This window comes from Numenius arquata, chromosome 19 (assembly GCF_964106895.1).
Source record: "Numenius arquata chromosome 19, bNumArq3.hap1.1, whole genome shotgun sequence".
Lineage (NCBI taxonomy): Eukaryota > Metazoa > Chordata > Aves > Charadriiformes > Scolopacidae > Numenius > Numenius arquata.
The window spans coordinates 3,669,497-3,693,543 of NC_133594.1; the positions used below are offsets into that span (position 1 = coordinate 3,669,497).

General features: G+C 51.9%; 1 protein-coding gene across 1 annotated transcript in view; it reads right to left on the bottom strand.

Moving 5' to 3' along the window:
• The window catches only part of ASTN2 (astrotactin 2), a 366,183-nt gene that overhangs the window by 72,738 nt on the left and 269,398 nt on the right, over positions 1 to 24,047 (bottom strand). Inside the window, exons 18-19 of the mRNA XM_074161351.1 lie at positions 19,183 to 19,316; positions 17,872 to 18,020 (exon numbers count right to left, since the gene is read on the bottom strand). Of these exons, the coding sequence (XP_074017452.1) occupies positions 17,872 to 18,020; positions 19,183 to 19,316 (283 nt within the window). The remainder of the gene's footprint in view (positions 1 to 17,871; positions 18,021 to 19,182; positions 19,317 to 24,047) is intronic.

Consider the following 24,047-nt stretch of genomic DNA (forward strand, 5'->3'; position numbering starts at 1 on the left):
CTGTTATACAGGTGTTAAAATGTAAAGTGCTGGGAAGAAACTCAAGAGATATTCAAGAGGTCAACAGCAAAGCCAAGAAGTGACAGACCAGCAGGTTTAGGTTGAATACTGGCCCCAAGTGCTCCCATTCCCAGGCCCACAGCTCCTGGCATGGGCAGAGAGGGAACAGGCACCCAAGCTTTGTCGGTGAGAGTCTCCATGGGGAGGCACAAGCCAGGATAGACTGAAAAGGGGGATAAAGACAGACTGTTCGATTTCTTCCTATAGTGATTTTTCCCATCATGCAAGCTCTTGGTCAGCAATTTGGATTAAAGGGTCATGAACCACCAATGTCTTGCAGTTGTTGTGGCTGTGGCAATTTTGGTGTTGGCTTGCTTGCCAGCGCAGGCAAAGAACTGTTTCATTGGGGAAGCAGTTTAGATTCATTGAAACTCATTTTCCAGTGAGGGCCATAGAAAATTGTTTTCCAATAATTGAAGATTATTTTCAAATAAGGGTCAACAAGGTCTTCAGACAGGCTCAAGACTCTGGCCACCCTCCGCCAGACATTTTGGCCCAGCCACCTGCAAGGCTTGTGCTCGGTGCCAAAACCAGTGTGGAGAAACACAGACCGAGAAAGACATGGCAAAAGGGTGTCACCTGCTCTGGGGACGATCCTCTTCACAAAAACCAGACAAATGCTGCAGTTGCGTTATACAACCTCCCCAGCAGAGAGGTGGCAAAGACGAGCTGAGGGAGAAACCATCTGCAGACAAACACAACTGCCCAGAGAACCAAAACCCAACGCCCCAAGTGCGCTTTGCACTGTCAAATGGGGGAAACAAATCTCCGAAGTGGAAATTTGTGCAGGAAAAAAAAACAGGACAATGAGCTTGCCGGGAAGTGCTGGGGACATGCAGGAGGACGGATCAGAGGAAGGTTGTATGGGCAGCCAAAGGGGTACAATGGTGCACGAGGAGATGGGCAAAACAGACAGAGGTCTCGCACCTCTCAAATGAGCTACTGAACCACAAGAAGGGTAGAGGGGCAGTGGGAGGACTAATGGGAGGACTGCATGTTCAAAAGCTGGTCCTTTTTCCCCCATGTCCTTCTCTAGGTGTATTAGTTCACCTAACAAGAGTATTAACTCCCCTAAAAAAATCACATCACATTAAGTATTTCTCCAAAGTGGAATTCAGCAGGAAAAAGAGAGCACGAGCACCAAGAGAGCATCCTGACAAATGCAGCCTCCACCCCATGGCTGGACTCAACCACCCGGATGGGAAACCTTCGTCCACAACCGGCGGAAAGAGAGGAGACAGCATCCTCCAGCCCCCGCGCTTCACCCACCAGGGACCAACTCGACTATATCGTTCTTTTCCCCCAGCCAAAACTATTCCATGAATTTGACCTTAACTTTTGTAATAGTTTGGGGGTGATGAACATGGCATTCTTGACGTAGCTAATGTTTGTGAAAAAAACAAATGAAAAAAAAATAAATAAGCAAACACCCAGCCGCAGACTGCGCTGGGTCTCACTGTGGTTGACATTTACAGCCTACAGTGGCTGTGGTAAGGATGACAAACTGGGGTGGCCAGTGGTACTGCCAGGCAGGATGCCGTGGGCAGGGTTGTGGGGCTGGCGAGGGGCTGGGTGGGCACCCATCCTGCGGGGACCCCTCTCTCACTGCGAACGCTGACAGGCTCTTCTCCTGGAAGGGGCACCTTGGCTCTCCAGATCATCCCAGGGGTGGGACATGCTTGCCTAGAAATTCTTCTGGAAAGGCATGGGGTTAATGACTCCATTCAGCCTTTAATTTCCTCTGGCAGAGCTAAAGTCTTGCCTGCCTGGTCTGCCCAACTTCCTACCCAACCCCAGGCAGGTCCATCCGTCCTTCTGTATCTGCTCGGACCATGGGCAAGGAGCTGCCCCAACACACACCACGCCTGGTGTGACAGGGCTGTCACCCCAGCAGGGACCATCAGCCCCTAACAGAGCCACGACACTGGGTGGAGGACTCTCGGGAAGCACTCTCTTAATTATTCATGAACCAAGACTGGCTTCCTAATTGGGAAAAGAAAACCTCTTGCTGCTCAAGACGTGTTTTGCTGATTGCTCCTATGAGCAGAGAGAAGGGGTTTGCTCCTTTCTTTCTCTACAAGCTTTAGGAGCATGCAGAACAGTGTTTGGGAGATAATTTGGTGGTCACAGAGGACTGGGTTTTATTCCTGAATTGAAAACTGGCTATTAAACATCATTTAAAGAACAAAATAAAAATAAAACAGCAATTTCTTTTTTTATTCTCTCCCTATCATCATCATTAACCTTCTATCTGCATAATATCCCTCTGCCAAGGATCTTCAACTGAGTAATAAAATTTTAGTACTTAAACCTTCTCAGTGCTACGGAAGGGAGTATTCTTCTCGTTTCAGAGAGAGGGAAACCAAGGCACAAAGAACTGAAATGACCTGCTCAAAGTCACACTGAAAATTATTAGCCGAGCCAGGAATAGATACCCTGAGCCCTGAACCCGGGGAGGCAGCGCACCCACAGGTACGCTGCTCTTACAGGCCAATTAGCTTTTATGGAAACGTTTAAGGAAACATTTCCTTTCACAGACTCTGACTGCTAATTTACTCCCAAGCTTTGTCATCTGTGAGCCAGAGCATCTTAGTTTTAGGCTGTCGTGGAGCAACGCAGCCCCTTCCCTTGCTTGGGACAAATGCGCCTTCAGCGACTAAGGACAACACAGAGTACCCTGCTACAGGCTGGTTAAAAAAGGGCTGGAAAAGGTTCTTCTGTGGGTCCCTGCATACTAATTAAGTCTGACTGCAGAGATTTTATTAAAGCAGAGGGCTTTTCACGGAGACACAACCATGGGGAGCACCGGGGCTCTGGGTGCCAAGACAGGCTTGGCTTTCCAGCACGCTGCTCTGCTTAGGTCTGTTGGGACAGAGCCGATTTTTCACCCAAATCCTCAATGTCCTTGGAGGGAGCCAGGAGGGAAAGGCAGAGCAGGGGCAGAAGAGAGAGAAGGGCAGAAAGGATGGGAGCGGGCAAGCACGGCGCAGGAGGAAAGCGGAACCTTATTTGCTTTCCATCTCTCTCTGCTGAGAAACAGTTAATAGGTTGCAAGGTTTCCACCCTTCCAGGACGGAGCCTTTTCCTCCCCTTTCGAGTGCCCCCTGCCTTCCTCCTCCAGCGACTGGGAAGCTGTGACTGCTCTACACCGCTGACACCTCGGCTGCTCTGGAAACCCATGAACTGTTTGAGAAAGGTCAGCTGGCAGCCGCTGCATCCCTTCTCCTGCCTTCCCAGCCCGGACAGCCTCGGGCAGTGCAGGAGCCCCCTCTGTAGGCAAAGACCCACATTTTCCAGCATCCCCTATTTCTTGACATTTGGGTTTTTTTTTCAACAACACTCCTCTCTTCATCCACCCCAGTCCAAGGGCTAGAGGGAGAGTGGGACCGCGGAGCTCGGTGCCAGCCAAGGATCAGGTCTCTGCTCCGCTGCTCATTAATAGCTGGCCCCATTACATGTGACATGAACCAAGGCTGGACATCCAGCAGGACAGCAGATTTGCCGTCAAAACAGCCCATGTCTTGCCAGCTTGCTGTTGGCAAAACAAAACAAGCCTGCCTCTGTGCAGCTCTGGGCTTCGGTACGTCTCCTAGGTCCAGAGCTGTCCTCTCTCCAACCTCTCCAAAGAAGTCACCTACTTTTCTCCAGTCTCTTTGACAAACCCGAGCTCCTCGGTGCTGCACGAGCACCTTCCCAGCCCATGATAAAGGGACCTCGATGCACTCCTTCACAGTACTACAGAAGGAAACCATCCCTCCACCCCCCCCGATGCTCCTTCTCCATCCTCTCTCCTCACCTTCTCATCCCAGCACCACACATCATCCCGGTGAGGCTCTCCAGCATTGCCGCAGCCCCCCCAGACCACAGCCTTAAACCCAGCTCTGGTTCAAAATAACCCCATTCGGTCCATTAAACATGCTGCAAATCCCCCCCTACCGACACACACACCCCGGCACTTGCTGGGGCCAGCAGTGAATTAAGGGACAGATGAACACCAGACTGGAAGTAGCCGAGGCAGAATTCCTGCCTGGATGCAAACAAGCTCTGTCCCTCCCAAAAGAGGAGACTTTCTGGGGTTGGGAGGTTAGCGGCTGAGTCAAGGGCTTCTGGCAGTTGTTATCAGCCACCACTCCTACGAAACAGTTTGACCACAGCTTTGAAGAGAATGTGTGAATTCGCCCGTGTTTACTGCTCTCTGTCCTCACCAGTTACAGTGCCTCCTCCTTGGAGATGCTCAGCCTGGGCTCGCTCCATCCTTTTTCACAGGGCCAGCCCTTCCACACCCCTCCGGCTCAGCCACACACCCCGCGCATTTCCCAGCAGATCCTCGTAAGCGTTTGCTAACCCAGAGCAAGAACTCCCCCGTTTTGGATGGTCTCTAGCTGGGAGAAAAATACATCCTTACCCCCTCCCAGCCCCCTTTGCAGGAAGCCCCACGACGTGCTATCGCTCACGCAGACGTGTGCCCCGTGAAAAATACAGGGGGGGCAAAGTTAAGAAGGAGGATGATGAAGATCTAAAGTCGATTTGTAGGCACCCTGAAATAACTTGATTTCTCTGGTGTCCAGGGAGCACTTCTGTCCGAGACGTAACATTACTCATTTTCATTTGGAGAAGTTTCAGCATGTAACGAAAATATCTCAGGCTCAGTAATGAGGCAAGAAATCGTGCTTACGTAGCTGAGCAAGTAACATCACTCAACTTCCCCGTCCTTGCGGTGGAAGAAAAATGATTGGAGAATAAATTAATCCTAATAAATGTAGGGTTCTGATCAGGCATACATAACCAGCAGTGTGTCTGCAGGATGAGCAATTGATGAAGTCATTGCTTCAAAGGTGCCTTGATGCAATTAGTCACTTGTAAAACACGCAGCAGAGGAGAAAATCCCGCTCCTTTTGTTAAGGAGCATGAAAATGCTCCGTGCAGCGGAGTGATTTATGGGTTACAGTGCAGCAAAATTAGAGCATGCAGCAATTAGGGTCCTTCTCCCAGAGATGAAAGGCCGGGGGGAGAAGAGTGAAAGGACGGACAGGATGCAGAAGGGCCAGATGAAGGCAAAACGCCAACGCCACATTTCTGTGCTGTTGATTTTTTAACAAGGATTATTTCCCCTTTGCACAAATCATTGCTGGGGGGGGGAAAGCAGGCTCCACATGTAAAACTGGTGCCACTGAAGATGAATCAAGTCATTAATCACCAGCATGAGTATCTGTAATTAGAGCTGCCGGGAGTCACAGGAGCAAGAGTCAAAGGCTCTAACAGGATTATGGACAGAGCTGGATTGTTTTATGACTAATATTAGAGGATAAAGGGAATCTATCACGTGCTAGAGGAGGTCGGCCGATGAGCACGGAGGGCAGGGAGGAAGGCATTTCCCATCCCCAACCACGGCTTCAGTGTCCTCTGCACCGTCTCCCCACTGCCGAACAGGAGGAGGGCATAAGCTCCCCCCAGCACCCTCCTTGGAGGGCACCCCGGGGCGGGGAGAGGACCCTCCTGCAGATCCCCAGAGTGCAGGCTCAGCCCGTGGCCGAGAGCCGAAGGGAGCTGGCTGACCCGGAGCAGCTCGGCGTGTTCCCGACCAAGACGCCAGCTGTTTGCGGCTGGAGGAGGCAGGAGGCAGATGCTGAAGAGCAGTCCCATCCTCACATCGCACATCTGGGGCGAGCGGGGAGAGCCTGTCCGGCTACTCGCCTCCCGCCTTGCCTGGGTGAACCGGGCAGCTTTCCCGCATCCCCCCCACACCTCCATCACCGGCCGTCTCTCCAGCTCATGCGCTCCCTTCTCCAGCCCCATTCCCAACAAGCCCCAACATGCCTCTCCGTAGCCGCCCGCCTTCAGGACAGGAGGGAGCAGGGAGCTGGGGCCAGCCAGAGCAGGCGCCAAAAGTCCTTGCAGCCCCCCCGGGGAGGGGAACGCACAGCCTCTCTTAGGTCTAGGGGCCCCAGTGCCCAATTTTAAGCAGCTATTGCTGCTTCTCTGAGCTCATGCTTCAGGACTGGAAAAGGTCTGGGAGCTTTCAAAGAAAGTTTAATTAAGGAGACAATGGTCTCATGCCTTTGCCCCCAGAAAACAGGGTGCTGAGACAGGGCCGCGCTGCCAGACACCATCCTGGGGGCATCTGGCAGAAGAAGCTCCATCAGCCACAGAATTGCAGGATGACCCCCAGTGAAGTGAGAATGCCAAGAGGGAATAGTCCCCACAGCCACTGGATGTTGTCCCAGTAGGGTCCAGTTTGCCCCAGGGCACCCAGATGGGATGGCCATTCCCTATCTGCTTTGAGTTGTGCTCCAGGATGGAGCAGATCTGGTGTTTTCTTTTAGCTATTGCTCCTGCTCACCTTGGCCCCTGGCAGGACGGGCACATTCACCTGGGTTTGACACTCTCCATCTACCAAGATGACACTGAGGTTGTCTAGAGGAACTGGAAATTGAGATCTGAAAATAATCTGAAGCCAAGTGTGAGCTTTTAAGGCTTGGGAGAAGACATCATAGTAAATATTACTGTATATGAACTTGGACCACTTGCTCTTAACTGGCTCTTCTGGATTTAGAGTCCACGCGCAATTCAATTTTTGGCCGTTACTGCTGAATGCCTCAGTTTCCCAGGCTGAACAATGAAGCTGGTGAGATTTATCGATTTCCACAGGTGACAGCACAGGATAAAGGAAAGTATTATCAGTGATTGTGTACAAGCTCTCCTCTCTCAGCACAGCCTTGCTGCTACCACCTGTGCTCAAGCCTTCAGTGGCCTTATGAGTGTGCCACAGAGGGGAGATGGAGAGCGGGGTCCCTCAGCCGTACCTCAGCACTCCTGACTCCACCGTCACCCCAGGGGTATGTTCAAGGCCAGCACCAGGGAAACAAAGAGTGAGCCTCATTAACGTCAGCAAATTGACCTAGCTGGATAGGACCATGGGTCTCTCTGGAGTTGAAATTCAGGTCTTCCCAGTGGAGGCAACGCTCATATTGGTGAGGCCAGTCCCAAGGACAGCCCAGCCAAGGATGGCAGAATGACTGTAGGAGCTGGGCAAGGCAAGAAGAGCCATTGCCAGGCTCCGAGCTCCAGTGCGGTATTTCCTACCCCAGTGTCACCTTATTTCATCAGGGTGAGTCACCAGACCACCACGGAAAACCTCAGGACCTTGCTTCTGTAGTCGTGATCAGAAACTTCCTTTATTAAATTAATGACCATCCTCTACCTGTCATCTCACCATTTAATAAAGAGCAGTGAGGGCTGGAGGGAGGGCTGCAGACCAGTGCCTGGAGCCAGGCTTGTATCAGCAGAACTCGTGTCTGGTAGCGCTGCAGAGATGCTCCCAGACACAGCACACAGAAACAGGAGGAGGTATTAACCCACACACCAAACAGGTCTCTCCATAAACACAGCGGTTCCCTTCCTCCAACACCCTCGGGATGCTGCTTCAGCGCAGCATCCGCAATCAGTACCGCTCTGAAACACTCATTTGGCTACAGGGACAATCTCATCTCACTGGCTCTGAGTGGACCAACATGACATCCTTCCTCAAATACACCTCTCACGTGGGACAGGTGAAAGCATGCACTTAAATGCTCGCTGCTAAAACGATCCCCTCTGGGATGTATCAACCCCTTCCCCACGACTGGCATGACACATGCTAGCAAGAAGAAAGACCTTGCTTGGTCCAAATGACACCAGTTCAGAATATGAAGCTTTTTCTATCCTGATGTTCCTGAAGACATGGCGCCCATTTGAAAAAAGACGTTCTCTCCTCTGCAAAAAAGCCCCAGTGGCAGGTCAGCACCATCCCCCCCGCCCCCCTCCAGCAAAGGTCATGGTCCTGTCCTCTGGAAGAGCAGGATTATAGGGGTGGAAAGAGTTCAGAGACAGTCGCTCCCAGCAAAGACCAAGTCAACCTGATGCTGAGATAAGACCACTCCTTGACCCCACCACACAGGCACCATGAGTGGGAACCCAGCAGGGGAACGCTGCAGAATATCCACTCTATCCCCCATAACCCAAACTAGCCACAGCAGTATTTCCTATTATGTCTCCATAACCTAATCTGACCCCCTCTAGGGTCTCCAGATTAATATCTGAGAAAGCTCACAAGTCCAATCACCCAATTACAGGGAGGAAAGGTTGAGCCTATCTAAACAGCATGATATGTAACATAGACCCAGCTGCCCCCTCCCTCCCAAGAGCCAGATCTCAATCCCCAGCAAGCTGAACAAACTGGGAAGGGGTCATGGGGGAGATGGGGAGGGTCTCTCCCTGCTCTTGTATCACGCAAAACCTGCAGGAGGAGCAGCTATTTTAATTGGCAAATCCCCTGGCGCAAGGTTTAATCCCTCTCCATTTTTGCTTAACTTCCCTCAGACCAAAGCAACATGGGGAATAGATGACGTGCCCCACCTTGAGCCCCACAAGAGGAGCCCCCATCGTCTTGGTGAACAGGGAGGCAGGGGACGATGGTCCTCAGGATACACAGCCCAGCCTGGGAGATGCAGGGATGAAGGACTGGTACCACCATCTGCCATCTAAGACAGATGAGCCTGGGGAATGGTGTGGGTTAGAGCAGCCTTGATGCTGGCAGGACCACAGCCCAGAATGACAGCAACGTCCCCACAGTTGGGGACGTTGAGAGGAGGTGGAGAGGTTTCAAACAGAACAGAAGAGGCTGTCCCAAGGCAGCCTTTGTGCCTCCTTGGATCCTTTTCCTACCCTTATTTCCTTCCAGAGAAGCGTGGAGGGACACTGCCGAACTTTTTGGATTGCATTTCAGCCACCTGACAAAGCTGAACGCATGGGAAACCTCAACAGCAGCCAGAGGAGTGGAAAGCAGATTCCCCATCCCGCTCAGGATCTCGTCTCACGCTTTGGCTAGAATGAGAGGAACATGCAAAATCTCCAGAAAAATCCTTTCCTGGCAGGCAATCCCAGTCTGGGCATCATTCAGAGCTCATCCAAAGGGAAGACCCAACCTTCCTCCCAGACCAGGGTTCTGTTGCATCCATGGATGCCCCAGAGCCTAAATTTTCCAAGTAGCTCGGGGCTGCATTGCCAAGTGCCAGCGTTGCAAGCACAGACTGAGCTTCCCTCCAAATTCCAGCCACAATTTATTGATTAGAAAAGCCTGTCTAGTCAATAAAGGCTCCGGCGAAAAGGTTCCACTGAACCGCGCTCACACGCCATGATCTGTCTGACTGCGTTAGCAGCCTTCGCTTTTGATGCTTTCTGACAAGATGGATTTGTGGCCTTGACTTTTCCAGATCAGGAGAAACTTAATCCTAGAGGATAAAATTGCAGACCAGCAAAAAAACCCCTCCATGGCTGGCCTCATTAACTGCCACTTAAGAAGTTCAGCTAGAAGGGAGCATCCCCAGCTGTCCTTTGCCTTCAGGGAGAGGTAGCTCTGAACAGACAGCACAAAGCCCTTGGCAAACACTGTGCTCTCCAAGTGCATGACATACTCGTGGCACCATCCAGGCTGCCCCATCCTCTGCAGTCAGCAGGGAACGGGCAGACAGTCCCAGCTCCCCACCTATGAAGTGGTCTGGGAGAAAGCAAAGATAATGCCCACTTCTGACCAAAAGGTGTCTGGGCAGATATCAAAAACAACAACAACAACAACAAAAAAACACCGCACCAAAAAAACCAAAATATCTGGAACAACCATATGGAAATGTGAATTAATGAAATATTTCAGCAACTGATTCAGTCCTAATCGAGAGCTGAGAACCCTCCACCTCCCTTCTGCTTTCCAGGATACAAAAATGACACTGGTAGGTGGAAATAACTACAGCTGTCCCAGTGGGAGAGAAATCAGTGAGCGTAATGGCCAAAATTAAGCACTTGCTTGGTGCTATTACACAACACATCCCAGGCAGCAGCTTCCAAAAACTTGACCTTTTCTTCAAAGGCTTCTTTTTGACTCATCTTTCCTTTTGCTAACAAGTGAAGTGGATTCAGCAGTCAAGATGGGTACTCTGGGTGTTGAAAACATCTCTACCCATGCGCTAGTGACAGGAGAGGCAGCAGCAATGACAGCTTCCACACAGCAGCCCTGCTCAGCCCAGGCTCCCTGCACACAGGTGATGGCAGATGAAGCTCTGCTGCATCTCCATCCCCAGCACATAAGTGAGTTAGTGCTCACTGAGTGGTGGTTGTGATCAGCCAAACACCTGCCCACCAAGAAACCAGCTGAGATCCACCAGGGAGACCACCAAAGAACGAGCAGGTAGAAGACAACTAAGCAGTGAGTATAAGACTGGCAATGGTGGGTCACCAGCTTCTGACCACCATCCCTTGCTTCGGTGGTGTTCAAAAGAGGTCCTTGAACACAAGTCAAACACACAGATGCCCCCTGAAAGAACTGCTGATCACTCCCAGGCTGAGCCCTACCCTTCCTGACCACCAGCATCACCGCGCTGAGGGCAGCGGTCTGGGATCACGGATAGGGAAAGCAGAAGAGCTGCTCTCCTGGAACCAGCAGAGACCATGGTCTCTTTTCCAAGTCTCAATTTGTGATCCAGCTGCACAGCCTACATCCCCTGGGCCAACTTATAAATCAAAAATCATCTACAGAACATGGCACCTATGCTAACATAGGTGCCATAGAGTTCTTTATAGGGAGAGCTTTACCTCCAGAGGGCTTTACAGAGGTAGTGAATACCATCGCCCACGCTCGAGATCATTAGCATCTTTAACAACAACAGGTTTAAACACTCATGCTTTATATTCTCCACACTTCATTGGCCTGAATTAAAACTCTGGACATTCACGTATTTACACAGCTCCTGGCTGGACCTGAAGCTCCTACAGCTTTCTAAGGGCAGTGCCAACTCCTGCTACTCTCTCTGCTGCCCAGCCTGTTTGGAAGTCAGGACTCTGAAGATGATTTGAAGGCATGCAATAGGAGTGCAACCTAGTTGTACAGAGATTGTGCTGACTCCTTACTGACAGGCACAGTATTTGTCCTGGCCAGATAGTTTTTTCTCTTCTTCTCCCAGCCTATCGCTAGTTCTCACATGACAGTAGCAGCACAGCTTGCACACAAGAGGGTGTGCTGGAAGTGACGGTTGCCATAGCTATATCTATACAGCCCCGGCCATCCAGGCACGTCAGAACGATGCTCTACAGAGCCAAGTTATAAATAAGATACTCTCAAGCCTCAATTCAGAGCACTGCTTGCAAATGTACAAAGCACTAAGCCTTCCGGTTTGACCTCTTTTGCTTTCTTTTACAGACATGATGCGTATTCAAAGACTCCTCTGCAGAACAGCCTTGCTCCAGAGACGCCTGTAATGCCGGCGCGGTGACGTGTCCAGGTTTTATACAACCATACCCCAAACTTCTGTACATCATTCTGCCCAGCCTTTTCTCCAGACGCCCTCCCCAGCTTACCCACCAGCTCTTCTCCTCACCACAGTGCACAGAGGGCCCTAGTCTCCTAGAGCACTCTGACCAAGCTGCCAAAATCTGATTCTCCTGCTCTGAGGTCTACGTGATCCCCAACAAGCTCATTCAGCAGCCTCTGTTCTCCTCTCTTCGAGGATTACAAGCTGTTCTGGATGAGGGCTACCTCTTCTTCTGAACGTGACCACTGCCCAGCCAAAGAGCCCCAGGAGCAGCCCGGATCCCTTGATGACGTGAGAAATAACAGAACTTGGGAGTCTCTGCTCAGACCTCACCTGTCCTGGGACACAGCACCTTGAGACTGACAGCAGCACGGCTGTACAAAAGCAAACGAGCAGTGTGCTCTTTTGTTGTACACTTTTTCCAACTGACACCCCACAATATCCCCAAGTACATTAACCCAGCTGTCAACACACACTCAGCTGTACAAGTGGTACCACAGAGAAGAGAGAGGAAACCACAGAACAGAAGATGATGGGCTGGGAGAGAGGTAGAGCCTCGTAATCCACCTCTCGTGATCTGCTAGCAGCAGCAGAGCAGGCAGTGCATTGTGGCAACGTCACATTCGCGCTCACCGTCACCCTCAACCACAGTGACAGCAAGTGTCACTGTCATAGAATCACAGAATCGTCAAGGTTGGAAGGGACCTTTAAGATCATCAAGTCCAAACACCAACCTCACACTGCCAAAACCACCACTAACCCATGTCCCTCAGCACCACGTCTGGCCTGGCTTTTAAATTCCTCCAGGGATAGCAATTCCACCACTTCCCCGGGCAGCCTGTTCCAAGGCTTGACAACCCTTTCAGTGAAGAAATTTTTCCTAATACTAAATCTAAACCTCTTCTGGTGCAACTTGAGGCCATTTCCTCTTGTCTTATGGCTTGTTACTTGGGAGAAGAGACTGACCCCCACCTGGCTACAACCTCCTTTCAGGGAGTTGTAGAGAGTGAGAAGGTCTCCCCTCAGCCTCCTTTTCTTTGTTTCTCTGCATCTTCCCAGCTCTACCTACTTGACACTGGAACACAAGCAGCAGGAGGTGGCTTCACGCTCAAGGAGCACAGCTATGAGATGTGCTTTGCAGGGGTACAGGGCTGACCACCGTGGTGGTGGGGAATGACTGGGAGGTGCCGCGTAGTCCAGTGGTCAGCACGGGGCTCCTGACAAAGGAGCGAGTGCAGGGCATGAAGCTGGGATGAACCAGGACTTGCACCCCCCTCTGCTTTTGGAGGCGAGTACTGCTCCATGATGAGCATCTCATGCTGAGGGTCATTCACTGCCCAGCTCACTTGTGACCTCAGAGAAGGCATTTTATCTCTGTCTTGTTTTTTTCCCTCCACCTCTCCATTCCTCCATCCCTCTCTTGCACAGCAAGGGAGAGCCCCTCGCGTGATCGATGGGAAGAAGGGTCTGACTTATGAACAGCAAAGCGCTTTGCGATCCTCTCGTGGCTCACACACTGAAACAACCAACTCCACAGGCCTCCTCAGCCTCCCCCTATGCAGGTGCATGGTGGCCACCCACCAAGTCCCCCACAGAGAGCTGGGGCCCAGAGGCAAGGCAGGAGCTCGGCATCGTCCTGTGGCCCCCGGGGTTGATGGTGGTGGGGAGCCCCACCAGCATTAGCCAGGCCCTGTTGAATAGACACATGGTTGGAGACCTGGCAGCAAACAGACAAGGGCAGGAGGGGGAAGAAAACTGCACCAGGGAGAGGAACGTCAAGAAAGGGATTGAGGAGCTCCCAGAGCTATGAAGCATCACAGCAGCGACATGGCCACCACCCCAGGAACGACCCACAGATCCTAATCCGTCACACAGTGAAAGCCCAGCCCCTCATCCTCCCCGAGCTGTCCCCAGGCCTGCTGTGTGTGTGTTACAAGCACATTCAAAGTGCTTTCTTTTATTTTTAAACCTTGCATGCTCGCAGCAGCTGCCCCAACCTGCACTGCCCCCCAGGTGGGTCTGACCTCCCAGGCTGGCCCAGGAGACAGTCCAGGAGGTGTTAAACCAGGCACAGGTCTGCCTGTCCCCACCCGAGGATTTCACCCTTCATCTTCCAGACGAAGCCTCCCACCGCAGCTCCTTGGCTTCCAACCCTAAAACCAGGGCAAGGATCCTTCTGTCCTTCTCCCCATCACAGGCTGAAGGAGGCAGCACTCCCCATGGAGGACCATCTGAGTGGCGGGGCTCAGCTCAACCAGGGGACCTTCTAAGCCAGGGTCACCACAAAAGGCAATGGCAATAGCCTGTCCAGCACAGGCAGGGACACGGCCTGGCTACGGCAAACAGAACTGAGACATAAAAAGCACTTTGCACTGCGGTCATATTATCCCCTCGTCGCCCCCCCCCCCATCCCCTTCGGAGCTTCTTAACTTCAGAAACCTCCCTCCAGAGGAGTGTTGGAGTGACAGAAAACATTTTCCAAGCCTAATATCAGTTCCAGATGTTCACAGCCATTTCAGTTTGTACCTCACCCTGTAAAACACATTTCTCCCTCTCCCTCTCTCAAGTGCAGCGCCTGCTTCGTCCATGACATCATGGGCTGGCGGCTCGGCCCCGCACACACACACGCACTCGCGCCCTCGCCGAGAGCCCCACGTTCAAACAAAGAGCATCACTCAACTACAAAGCCGTCGCACACATGGAGTTATGAGTAATTTCACAAGTTTTAATAAACAGTTGGGGATGTAATTGCTCCTCCGTCTTCTCTGCTGGCTCCCGAGCGGAGAGCCGCTCGTTCCCCGCGCACTGGTGTTGAAAGCGTGGTTTGTTTCGCACACAAGTTCACCTCCTATTAGCCTCAGATGGTCCAAGGGCTGTGTTTTTCTAAGCACCACTAATAAGCCTCTTTAAAAAGCACGTACAGCCGGGGGCAGCTGACCCACACGAGCTCCCTGCTCCTTCCACCCCATCCCACAGCATCGCTGCCCTGCGCGGAGCCCGGCAGGGAACAGGGGGGATGCACCTTAGACCAGCCTCAAAACTTGTTCCTGAGACTACTCCAGGAAGAAGAGGAGCAAATACTTTCTGGTTTAAGGGAAAGGCTACACCTTCCAGTTGCAAAGCAAAGGGGAGGCCAAGGAGTTTTGCAAGGGTGAGAGACTGGAGGCTTTTGGGGGGCAGAAGGGAGGCAGAAAGCAGGTTAGGCAGAGGCCAGGTACCATCTAGCTTGCCATGGGGCTGAAGAGCAGGTTGGCACAGCTCTAGCCCCAGCCAATGCCAGGAATCCCAACAAGAAATGGCTACAACTGCAGTAAAACAAACAAAAACCCCGTACAAACACAAATAACCCACACGCTTAAACTCAAGAGATCCAAGGGATGAATAGCAGAAGCACCAAGAGCCCTCAAACCTTGCAGGATCCTCCCAGCCCAGCGCTGCCATGCTCTGCAGATACCCGTGATGTGCCTCCCAGCAGCGGGAACAATCCATTCCTACCTGCCCGTGGTCACCAGACTGGTGGGGAAGGAAGATCTGTCAATACCCACCAAAAGCCATCCAAATTTCATATCCCACACCCCCCTCCCAAGGCTTCCTTCTTCTGGGGTTGACTTATTTATTTTGTGGATGCTGCTCAGATGCGATGGAGATGGGGTGCAGCATGACGGATGGGTGATGGTGGTGACGGGGTACCCATGGTAGGATTTTTGGCCGGGTGAAGCACGATACCAAGCAAAGCCTTTAAGAACTAGAGCAGTCAGCATCCTGCAAACCTACGCAAGGTATTTGCAAGAATCAAGTCATCTGGCATTAAGGGCCTGTAGGGTAAGAAAGGAATGAAGGCAGGAATGTTGTTTCGTTATAAACAACATAGAAAAAAAAAAAAAGGAGAGATTTAGGGTTGGCTTTTCTCTTAATTGTTAATGGGGTCATTCTGTCCCAAATGGTCCCCCAGAGCAGGGATAGGGGAGGGCAGCTCCCCACAATGAATTCAATCGCCTGTCAAACACATGGCAGTCATAAAAGGAAAATAATAACAATAATCTGTATTTCCTACTCTGGCTGCCAGGCAAAGATCCAGCCACTTCAAAGGAGAAACCCCACGTTTCCCCAGTCTGGCCTCACCTGACCGATGTGTGAGCAATCTGGAATCCCCATCCAAAACAAGGCCCCTCCTTTGGTGGCTTGTTTTCTTTCTCCATTACTGGAGGGTGCCCCTCCAAGATAAAGAACAAGCCTTCTTCCATGCCGGGAAACTGGAAACATAACCCAGGGGCCATGGCCACATCGGGCAGCTCTGGAAGTGGATGCTGGCAAGGTGTAGGAGAAAGCTCCTGTGGGACAGGACTGGTGTATGAGCCAGGAACCAGAGCTCCTTCTTGCGGGGGTCTCCACAAACAGCCAGGGCCCCCCAGAACGTGGGGCTCTGGCTCTCTCTAGCAGGAAAAGCTCAGCTCTTGCAGCACAAAAATTTTGGATATGGTGGTAAGAGAGGCTGCAGAAGCAGAATAGATGGGCCCGAGATGAACAGAGAGGGTGAAAACCTCCCTGTGGCTGCGAGCTGGAGCACTTTCCTCTGTGGCAGCTCATGGCAGCAGAGAGCTTTGGCCCAGAGGGCATTATGAAATTAGTGAGGAGAAGAAAAAAAGCCACCACCACAAGCACAGAAAGCTTCCAACCAAGACCTAAGGACCATGTGTGTGCAACTCCAGTCTTGCTCTGAATGAACTTCCTCAGATCGCCTTCCCGACGGGGAAAGAGACGAGTGTCTTCCCAGAACGCCTGGGAAGCCCCTGCAAGATGGCAGGAGCACAGCAAGGTTCCCCCCTCCAATGTCAGCAATGTCCCCACGTTCAGTCGGGTCCCTTGTCCTCGCAGGCAGCCCGGATGTGCGTGCCTCGCATAAGCTCACCAGGCTCCACCTTAAAACAAATGAGGTTTTTAATGACCCAAAGCTGTTGCAGAACCTTGCTCCAATAATGGGTGGAAACTCTCCATGCTCCCTTGCCTGGGGGTTTGAAATTAAGTACTGCCAGCGTCTGGGGGAAGGAGCCCTTCACACAAAGGTAAATCTCTGCTTTGGTCAACAACACTGGCTGTCCCCGACGTGTCACATGAGCTTCTTCAACAAACAACATCCAAAATCCTCCAGCAAAGAGCAGTAGAAGGTTTTGCCTGGTTTTCCGTGCAGCAGTAGCATCACTCAAGGTCACAAATCTAATACCGAAATACATCATTGATTCACCCAAATCAAACCACATCTTTCACACCCCTCCACCTTGTCCAGCGGCTCCTGGAGCATGAGCTGAATTGCTGACAAAGCCTTTGCAATGCACAGAGCGCTCAGTCCAAGCCTGAGCTGGGAATCAAACTCCAACCCAGGGAAGTTTCAGGTTCCCCTGGAGATGTTTTGTGCTGCTTATACAATCCCTCTAAGTACTGCAGGCTTTAAGTTACTTTAGTAGCTGTGCAAGGGAACTTAAAGCGTCCTTTCAAAGGCTGGCATGCAATGCAATACTCACCGGAACGGACCAGTAAAGCCCTTGAGTTGCTGAGGGCTGACCCTCCTCCCACACCCACCATCCTGCAGCACTTCAGACTCATCAGATCAAACAGTCGCTTCAGTCAGAAGCTTTAACTCACAGCTTTCCTACCCAAAAAGGGCAAATCATTTCCTTCTCCCAGGCTGCGCTTTTGTATTTTCCCTTCCCCTCAAATACCCGTGTTTGCAGAAACCTTCAGAAACCTCTCCTGAACGAAGTGGCATTGCGGTTTAGGCTGGGCTGGCCAATGACAAGATGACAGATGTTCTCTCCCACCCCTCACTCCAAGGAGAGTGAGAAGAGAGATAAAGAGAGGGATGAGTCTAGGAAAAAATTAACTGATTTAATGAAATATTAATAATAGAGTAAAAAGGAAATAATGAAATACATAAATATAAATAAATACAAAACTGTATGAAGTTCCCAGGAAGATGCCACCGGCAGGGAAAGTTCCAGACTAGACTCAGTAACAAATGGGAATTGGATTCCAGAACTCATCAATGGGGATCAAAGGTAGACGAATTGTTAGGATCCTCCTCGGACATCAGTCACTGAAGAAAGAAAGCCACTGAAGAGGAGTCCTTGAAGAGGAGCCAACCTGACCCCTTTCCTCCCTCAGCTTTTATAGCAAATGGGGCAGATGGGAAGGAACACCCCATCGGTCAGTTTGGCTGGGACCTCTCCGTGGGGTAACCAACGGAGTTAGCCCACCCTGGTTTCCATGGCAATGAGTGTAAGCAAGAGCCTCTCACTGAGAGGGAAGTTGGCTGTTCCACCCCAAACCAGGACGAGTGGCTTTGACACCTCAGGTAACACCTTGGCTCTATGCTCTGTTCTCCACAAAAGCAGCGGGTCCCAGCCAGGCAGGGCACAGGATGCGTCCCCATGCACCCCCTGCATCCAGAGGAGCTCGCTCTCGCAGCCGAACCCACCTGTGTAGAGGTCCGTGTCCGTGTACTCATCCACCTTCTTGTGCTGCAGGACGTAGTCAGACACCTTTGTCCCAATGGCAGGCTGCACATCCAGCCACTCCAGAGAGACCACGGTGCTGGAGGGCTCCACGTTGGGGGAGAGCCGCAGGCTGGGCAGGAGACAGGAAAGAAACCAAATAGGACATCAGCTCCCTTTTTTGGGGAGGAATCCACCTTTACAGGGAGCACAACCCCTGGCAGGGCTCACACTCACAGGCAGACCCAAAAGGACAGGGGACACAGGGGGAGAGCGAGGAGGTGAGCACAGAATAACTTCCAGTTGAAGTTCAGTTGGGTGTAGCCTATGTGTGTCCTTACCTCCCCCTGCTCCTGGAAAAGCCTCGGTCACGCAACTGCAACCACAGAACCCCATATATCCCATCTAAAGGAACCTCCATCTCCTGGGAGAACTACCGAACTTCAGCAGCCCTGTGGGGAACTGGGGACCGGCTGCCCAAGAGCAACAGAGAAGGGGAGGATCCAGCTATAACCTTTGTGCAACCCGGCAGGGCTGAGTCTTGAGGAGGGGAGGGTCTGGTCTGCGCCGCCAGCGAGCAAAGGCGAGGGAGGGAGGAAGGGAGGGAGAGAAGGGGCAGGTGTGGCTGCAAATTTACCCAGCTGCGAATGAGCAAACCTCTGGTGGGTGTGAGCAGAAGCCAAAGCAGGGCAGCTGTGCAGGAGCTCCTGCCCGGAGCAGGGGCCACGTGAGTAGGGGTGAAGGCAGAGCAGCTTTGTGCTCCCGGCCGTGACAGCGCTAAGGCATCCTCCGCTCTTTGCACCGGGGTAAGTGACAACACAAAGTACGGGGCTACGGAGAGTCCGGCTCCAAACATACGGGCCTGTTTGTTGAACTCGGGGTGGGAAATGAATCCCCTCCGAGGATATTGGCTCACTAAGAAGGTGTTCTGCTCCTTGTGGATCGCTGGAGCCAGTCTTCCTGCTTTCTCAGCTAATTTCCCATCAGTTTGCTCCCGATTTGCTCTTGCTCTGACAAGCCACAATGAATTGCACTGTAATTCCATTTCTTTCAGCATTCGAAATCCCATTCTACAAGCCCTGCTAATCAGGTGATGAAAATCTATAAGGAAACCTTCCAGGGCCACAGCCGGAGCCAGGATATCCTAAAGGCATCAGTCACACAGCGAGGAGCGCTGGACGGCGGCCCCGGGGCTCAAAGGCAAGAGGAAGGAGGTTGCCCATGGGCCGAGCCTGCAGGAAAGGGGCTGGTGCTGGGGGGCCGTGACCCGCGGAGGGGCTCGCACCGATACGTACACAGGCGGAGGGAGAGGGCTGCAGTTCGGGAGTCCGTTCTCATCGAAGGCGTTGAGGTCACACCTGCACCAGTCTTCGATAACATCGCCTTTCCCCGAGCACCAGTATGAGCTCATCAGGGCTCCCTTGAAAGCCTGATGTGAGAACAAAAAGCGTGAACACGTGCGGTCAAGACTCAGGAAAATATGGCCAGTGGCTTGGCCGCGCGGTGCTGAGCGTCAGGGGTGGGTGTACACAGAGCTTGGGGACCGGGAGATACTGGGGGGATCCTCCCCAGCTCTGCCACAGACTCTCTGCACGGCCCTGGGCAAGTCCCTTCACCTCCCTGCGCTTTAGCTCCCGCAGATGGAGGGATGCTGGTTCATCCCTGGGTGCCGCTTTTGGCGTGGGGATGGGGATTATCTGCACAACGCCTCCTACAGAGGGGATCTCCTGTGGTGGAGGACTGAGCTGCCTGAAGAAAAACACAAACCACAGCCTGTTTGTGACACTGGAGATCACACGTAGGGCACCTTTTACGCTGGAGCTGCGCACGGTGAAACTCTTCCGCCAGCCCATCCTGTAGTTGTTTCTGTCCCCGTTAAGTAATTCCTACACCACCAACAGCACAGACCAACCTTCCTACACCACCAACAGCACCTTCCAACCTTCTCATAGGTTTGTTATTTATATGACCTGTCCTCCTGCAAGCAAATTGCTGTTTTATTCACTTGCATATGGAATACTCACAAGCAAAATGGGAGTACCTGGAAGAAAAAAAATAAATAAAATCCTGTAAAATACGTGCAGGGTTTTCCCCAACCAGGCAGAGTCCCCTCTTCAGATTGTCCCCAGCCTGACCAGGAGCCATCCCGATGGCTCCTATTGATGCCAATGGATCCCCAGAATAACAGCTGTCCATCTGCTGGGGTCTGAGCCTGAAACGCTTTGACCGAATTCCTAAAGCCCTTCGGGTCTAACCCTGAGGTGTCTTCCCTGCGCCCGTCCCACAGCTCGGGGCGCTCGGTGTCGGTCCCCCCATGTCCCCCTGCAGGATGGGACATCCCTCACTCTGTACCCTGCTGTAGGTCAGACTTCCTGGTGGTTTCTCTGCTAATTTTGCCTGTCGTGGCTAATTAAGCCTCCAGCTTGGACGAAAGTATCTCTCCCCACACACACACGCGGCCAACACTCAACCTGACCCTGGGAAGCCGCAACACCCTGCTAAGAATAATCATAACACCAAAACTTCATCCACTGAAACAGACCTCTTTGTAATGCTTTTGACCTTTCAAAAGGCACATTTTGGGGCCGAAACGCCTTCACAGGTCCTCATCCACATAAAGCAGCCTCGCTGCCAGCCTTCCACCCAGCCCAGCTCGCAGCAGCTCCTCTACTCCCAGCCGCCTGCGGATGCCTGGCCCCGGCGATACCGCCCGCGCCGCCAGGTTACGCCTTAGAGATAAAACCGTGCCCTTTGAGGAGGACAGGGATGGCTCCAGCGGCTGCGGCATTTAGTAGAAAACTCTAGGAAAAGCGCCATCCCGGGGAGGTTTCTGAAAAGGGGAGGTATAAATAGAGCCTGACGTCAGGGCTCCCATTGTCCCGGGTTTTGTCGCTCTCCCCAAACACCCCCCAGCACCTTTAACGAGGCGCCTCGAGGCTCTCGCGTCTGAAACATTTTCTGCTTCCAGGCATTTACAAAATGGGACTGTTCCAGAAAGGGAAAAGAAAAAAAAAAAAAAAAAAGAAAAGAAAAAAGGAAGGAAAAAACATGTGAAAGAGAGAAAATGTGACGTTATTTTATTTGCTTCTTTAGAATGTAATTGAAGCATTGGGCTGGAAAGGACATCTCAAAGTAATTGGAAAGCAGGGGAGACAGAGAGGAGTTTATCTGACACATGGATAAATGGGTACAGACACAATTCCGCAGAGAGCGGCGGGTCTGTGCAGGATAGAAGCAGAAAGCCATGCACGTAGGTGGATGGGGAGCGTGTGCTCTCCCCAGGAAGCAGGATAAATACATATGTTGTGGGTGCGTGTGTGCATAGACATGCACTGTGGGCAAAGACAGATGTTGGGTGATCCCTGGAAGAGCTGTACCATCACACCCCTGGCACCGCTCCGCTGTCACCCTGTCTCCAACCCTGAGCCCCGCCGCTCTGCACGCTCCCTGGTCTCTAACCCAGCTCCTCCCTGCACATCCCCAACCCAGGGCAGGAATCCCACCCGCCCCATCCATGCCCTTTAGCCAAATCCAATAGTCAATTCCTTCCTTCTATTTTCTTTTTTCTGATAGTAAGTGCAAGGCTGGATGAGCAATCCCCTCTGTTCTGCCTGCCCAGCCTCGCGCATGTTTTAATTAGATCCTGCAGGTACCCAGCCGTCATCTGCCTTGTGTCAACCTTCACACAAACGAGGTTAGCTAATCGATGCGTCCTTCAATTGCACTCATTAAGGCAAGCACACCTACGTGCACTAACTGGGTTACTCGGTGCACGGCTGGCCCCCGGAGCTGGCTGCTGCCTCCATCCCATTTCCAGCAGTCCATTGATACTGGGATGGCCGAGCAGCCAGGACTCACCTTCCCTCGCTTTCCAGCGGGATTTCTAGCCAGTGGTTTCCAGGATTTTCCTGTCGGTGCTGGGGAGCGTGTGTTGAAGGGTAGGGAAGTGGCAAGAGTGAAGTGATGGTGGGAAACAGGTAAGATCGTGCAGAAAGAAGGGATGAAGCTCCCCACACAAAGATGTTCACTATCACTTTAGGAAGCTCTACATCCTCCATGGGGACACCAGCCTGCTCCCTGGGGACATGCACTTGCTCCACAGAAATTTCAGAACAAATGGAGGGTCTCTTGAGCTTCAAGGACTCTGGTCCTCCCAGCCCTGAAGCCAGGAACAGCTTTTGGTGCAGTTCACACAGAGCCCACCCTTCCTTCCCTCACCTCCCCCAGCCTGCTCCAACAGCTCAGGAAGACCAAGAGCAATGGACAAAGGATACAGCAAAGGTGCTGAGTCCCATCCCATGGGCAGCTGCAGCCTTCAGGAGAGCTGCAGATGGGAATGCACAGGGACCTCCCCAGTCTGTGGTGGCCAAGGACAACCTTCCCCTCCTGCCTTGGAGGGGGCACCTCCACACCCCTTGTCCTTCCCTGTTGCCATGCTCGGAAACATGCAGCAAACACTCTCCTCCCTACCAGGAGACAGCATGTACAACAAGAAGACCATCTCCAACATGACCATCCATCTCTGCATCAGATGCTTCGCCATGGTGGTCACACCAAGCTACCAAGCTGGGAAAACCCAAGAGGTTCTGGAAGTGTGAAGAGCTTCCCAGGAGCAGCCCTGCCTGCTGGGGATGGCAGAGTGGCCCCCGACACACCACTCTGTGCTCGCCAACCGCTCCCCAGAACCTCAACACCCCCCTGTGCCCCCAGGCAATTTTATCTTTCATTTAAAAGTATCCAAATTGTATTGTTTCCCTGTGAGTCAGCCCATTTAGTTTATGTCCTTCAGTGCCAGAGGGGAAATTTATGAGATGAGAAACTGGCTCGAAACGTTTATTTTCTAGATGACGAGTCATGCCATTAGATATATAGCATTATGAATCATAGGAACAGCATCTAATTTGCTCTTAAAGGTATAATAGGTCTGACTCCCCACACCCATACGCACACATATATTGGATTGATAGTTCCCCCATAGGATGGCTAGTTCATTTGTTTTGACATAAGCAAGACTTACAGGACCATAAAGTCCCATCTTACCATAAGTTAAGCCTATTCATAAAAAAAATATTAGGGAAACGAATGATCAGCTAAGCACATTCATCCTACACTCCATTGCATATGGATCTTTCTCCTGTTGTTATTTGTGCTCAGGGGGAGGCCATTTGGCCCCGTTTTATAGCTTAGACGCTCTGCAACAGAATATAGAAGAACATTTCCTTTGTCCTCTGTTAGACCTGGCTGATGGAGGGAGAAGCATTAAGTTATTTCTGACCGTGGGTTTTCTGTTAACATCCCCGGAGAGGCAAATTATAGGACATGAAGGAACCCTTCAGATCAGCATTTGCAGGACTCAGCACGCACCACAGGGCCTGGTGTTTCCAGATGGGGTACTGGAAAGGGCATGTGTTGGGTGCTTATCTGCGTTTGAACTTCTGGTCTTCTCCATGGCTGACAGGGATAGGAAAATCTGGCTCAATTGTTTCTTTGAGTCTAGGTTTCTCTGTGGTTGGTACGTGCACCCCAGTTTCTGGAAAAAAATAAAAAGGAAATACAAGGAAATGAAAAAATAACCACAAATGAGCATGGAGGCTGGACACAGCTATCCTGGAGAGACCAGAGATGACCTAGAAGGTGGCCATTTGGTACCTTTTGAGATTTGCACTCATTTCCCTGGTCTTTGTTTGCTTGTTGTTTTTTCTTTTTCTAAATGTAGAAGGAAGAGAAGAGTGGAAGCAGGCTGGGTCATGGCAACGGACAGGCTCAGCCCCACATCCAGGGACATGGCAGCCAAGGGAGACATTCTGTCCCTTCCCATTTGTGGGATGGAGATGGTGCCTACATCACCACCACCTTCTCCCAAGCGCAGGCGGGTGCCACTGGAGGAGGCAGAAGGGCTGCCTGGCGAGGTGCAGCCCGGTTCTGCTCACCAGCAAACCCAGTCACCCAGCGATGCCACCCTATACGGTGCCTGACAGAACCATCCCATTGACTGGAGCTCCCAGGTGCTGCCGTGCTCCAAGCAGTCTGTAGATAGCAATAGAAATATTGACCATTCATCAAGGGAAAGACGATTATGGGATGCAGGCTCCCGCAGGGATTTCACAGCCTGAATGGGATGCTACCATGAAAACAGGGTGGCTGGAGGAAAAGCTTTCCA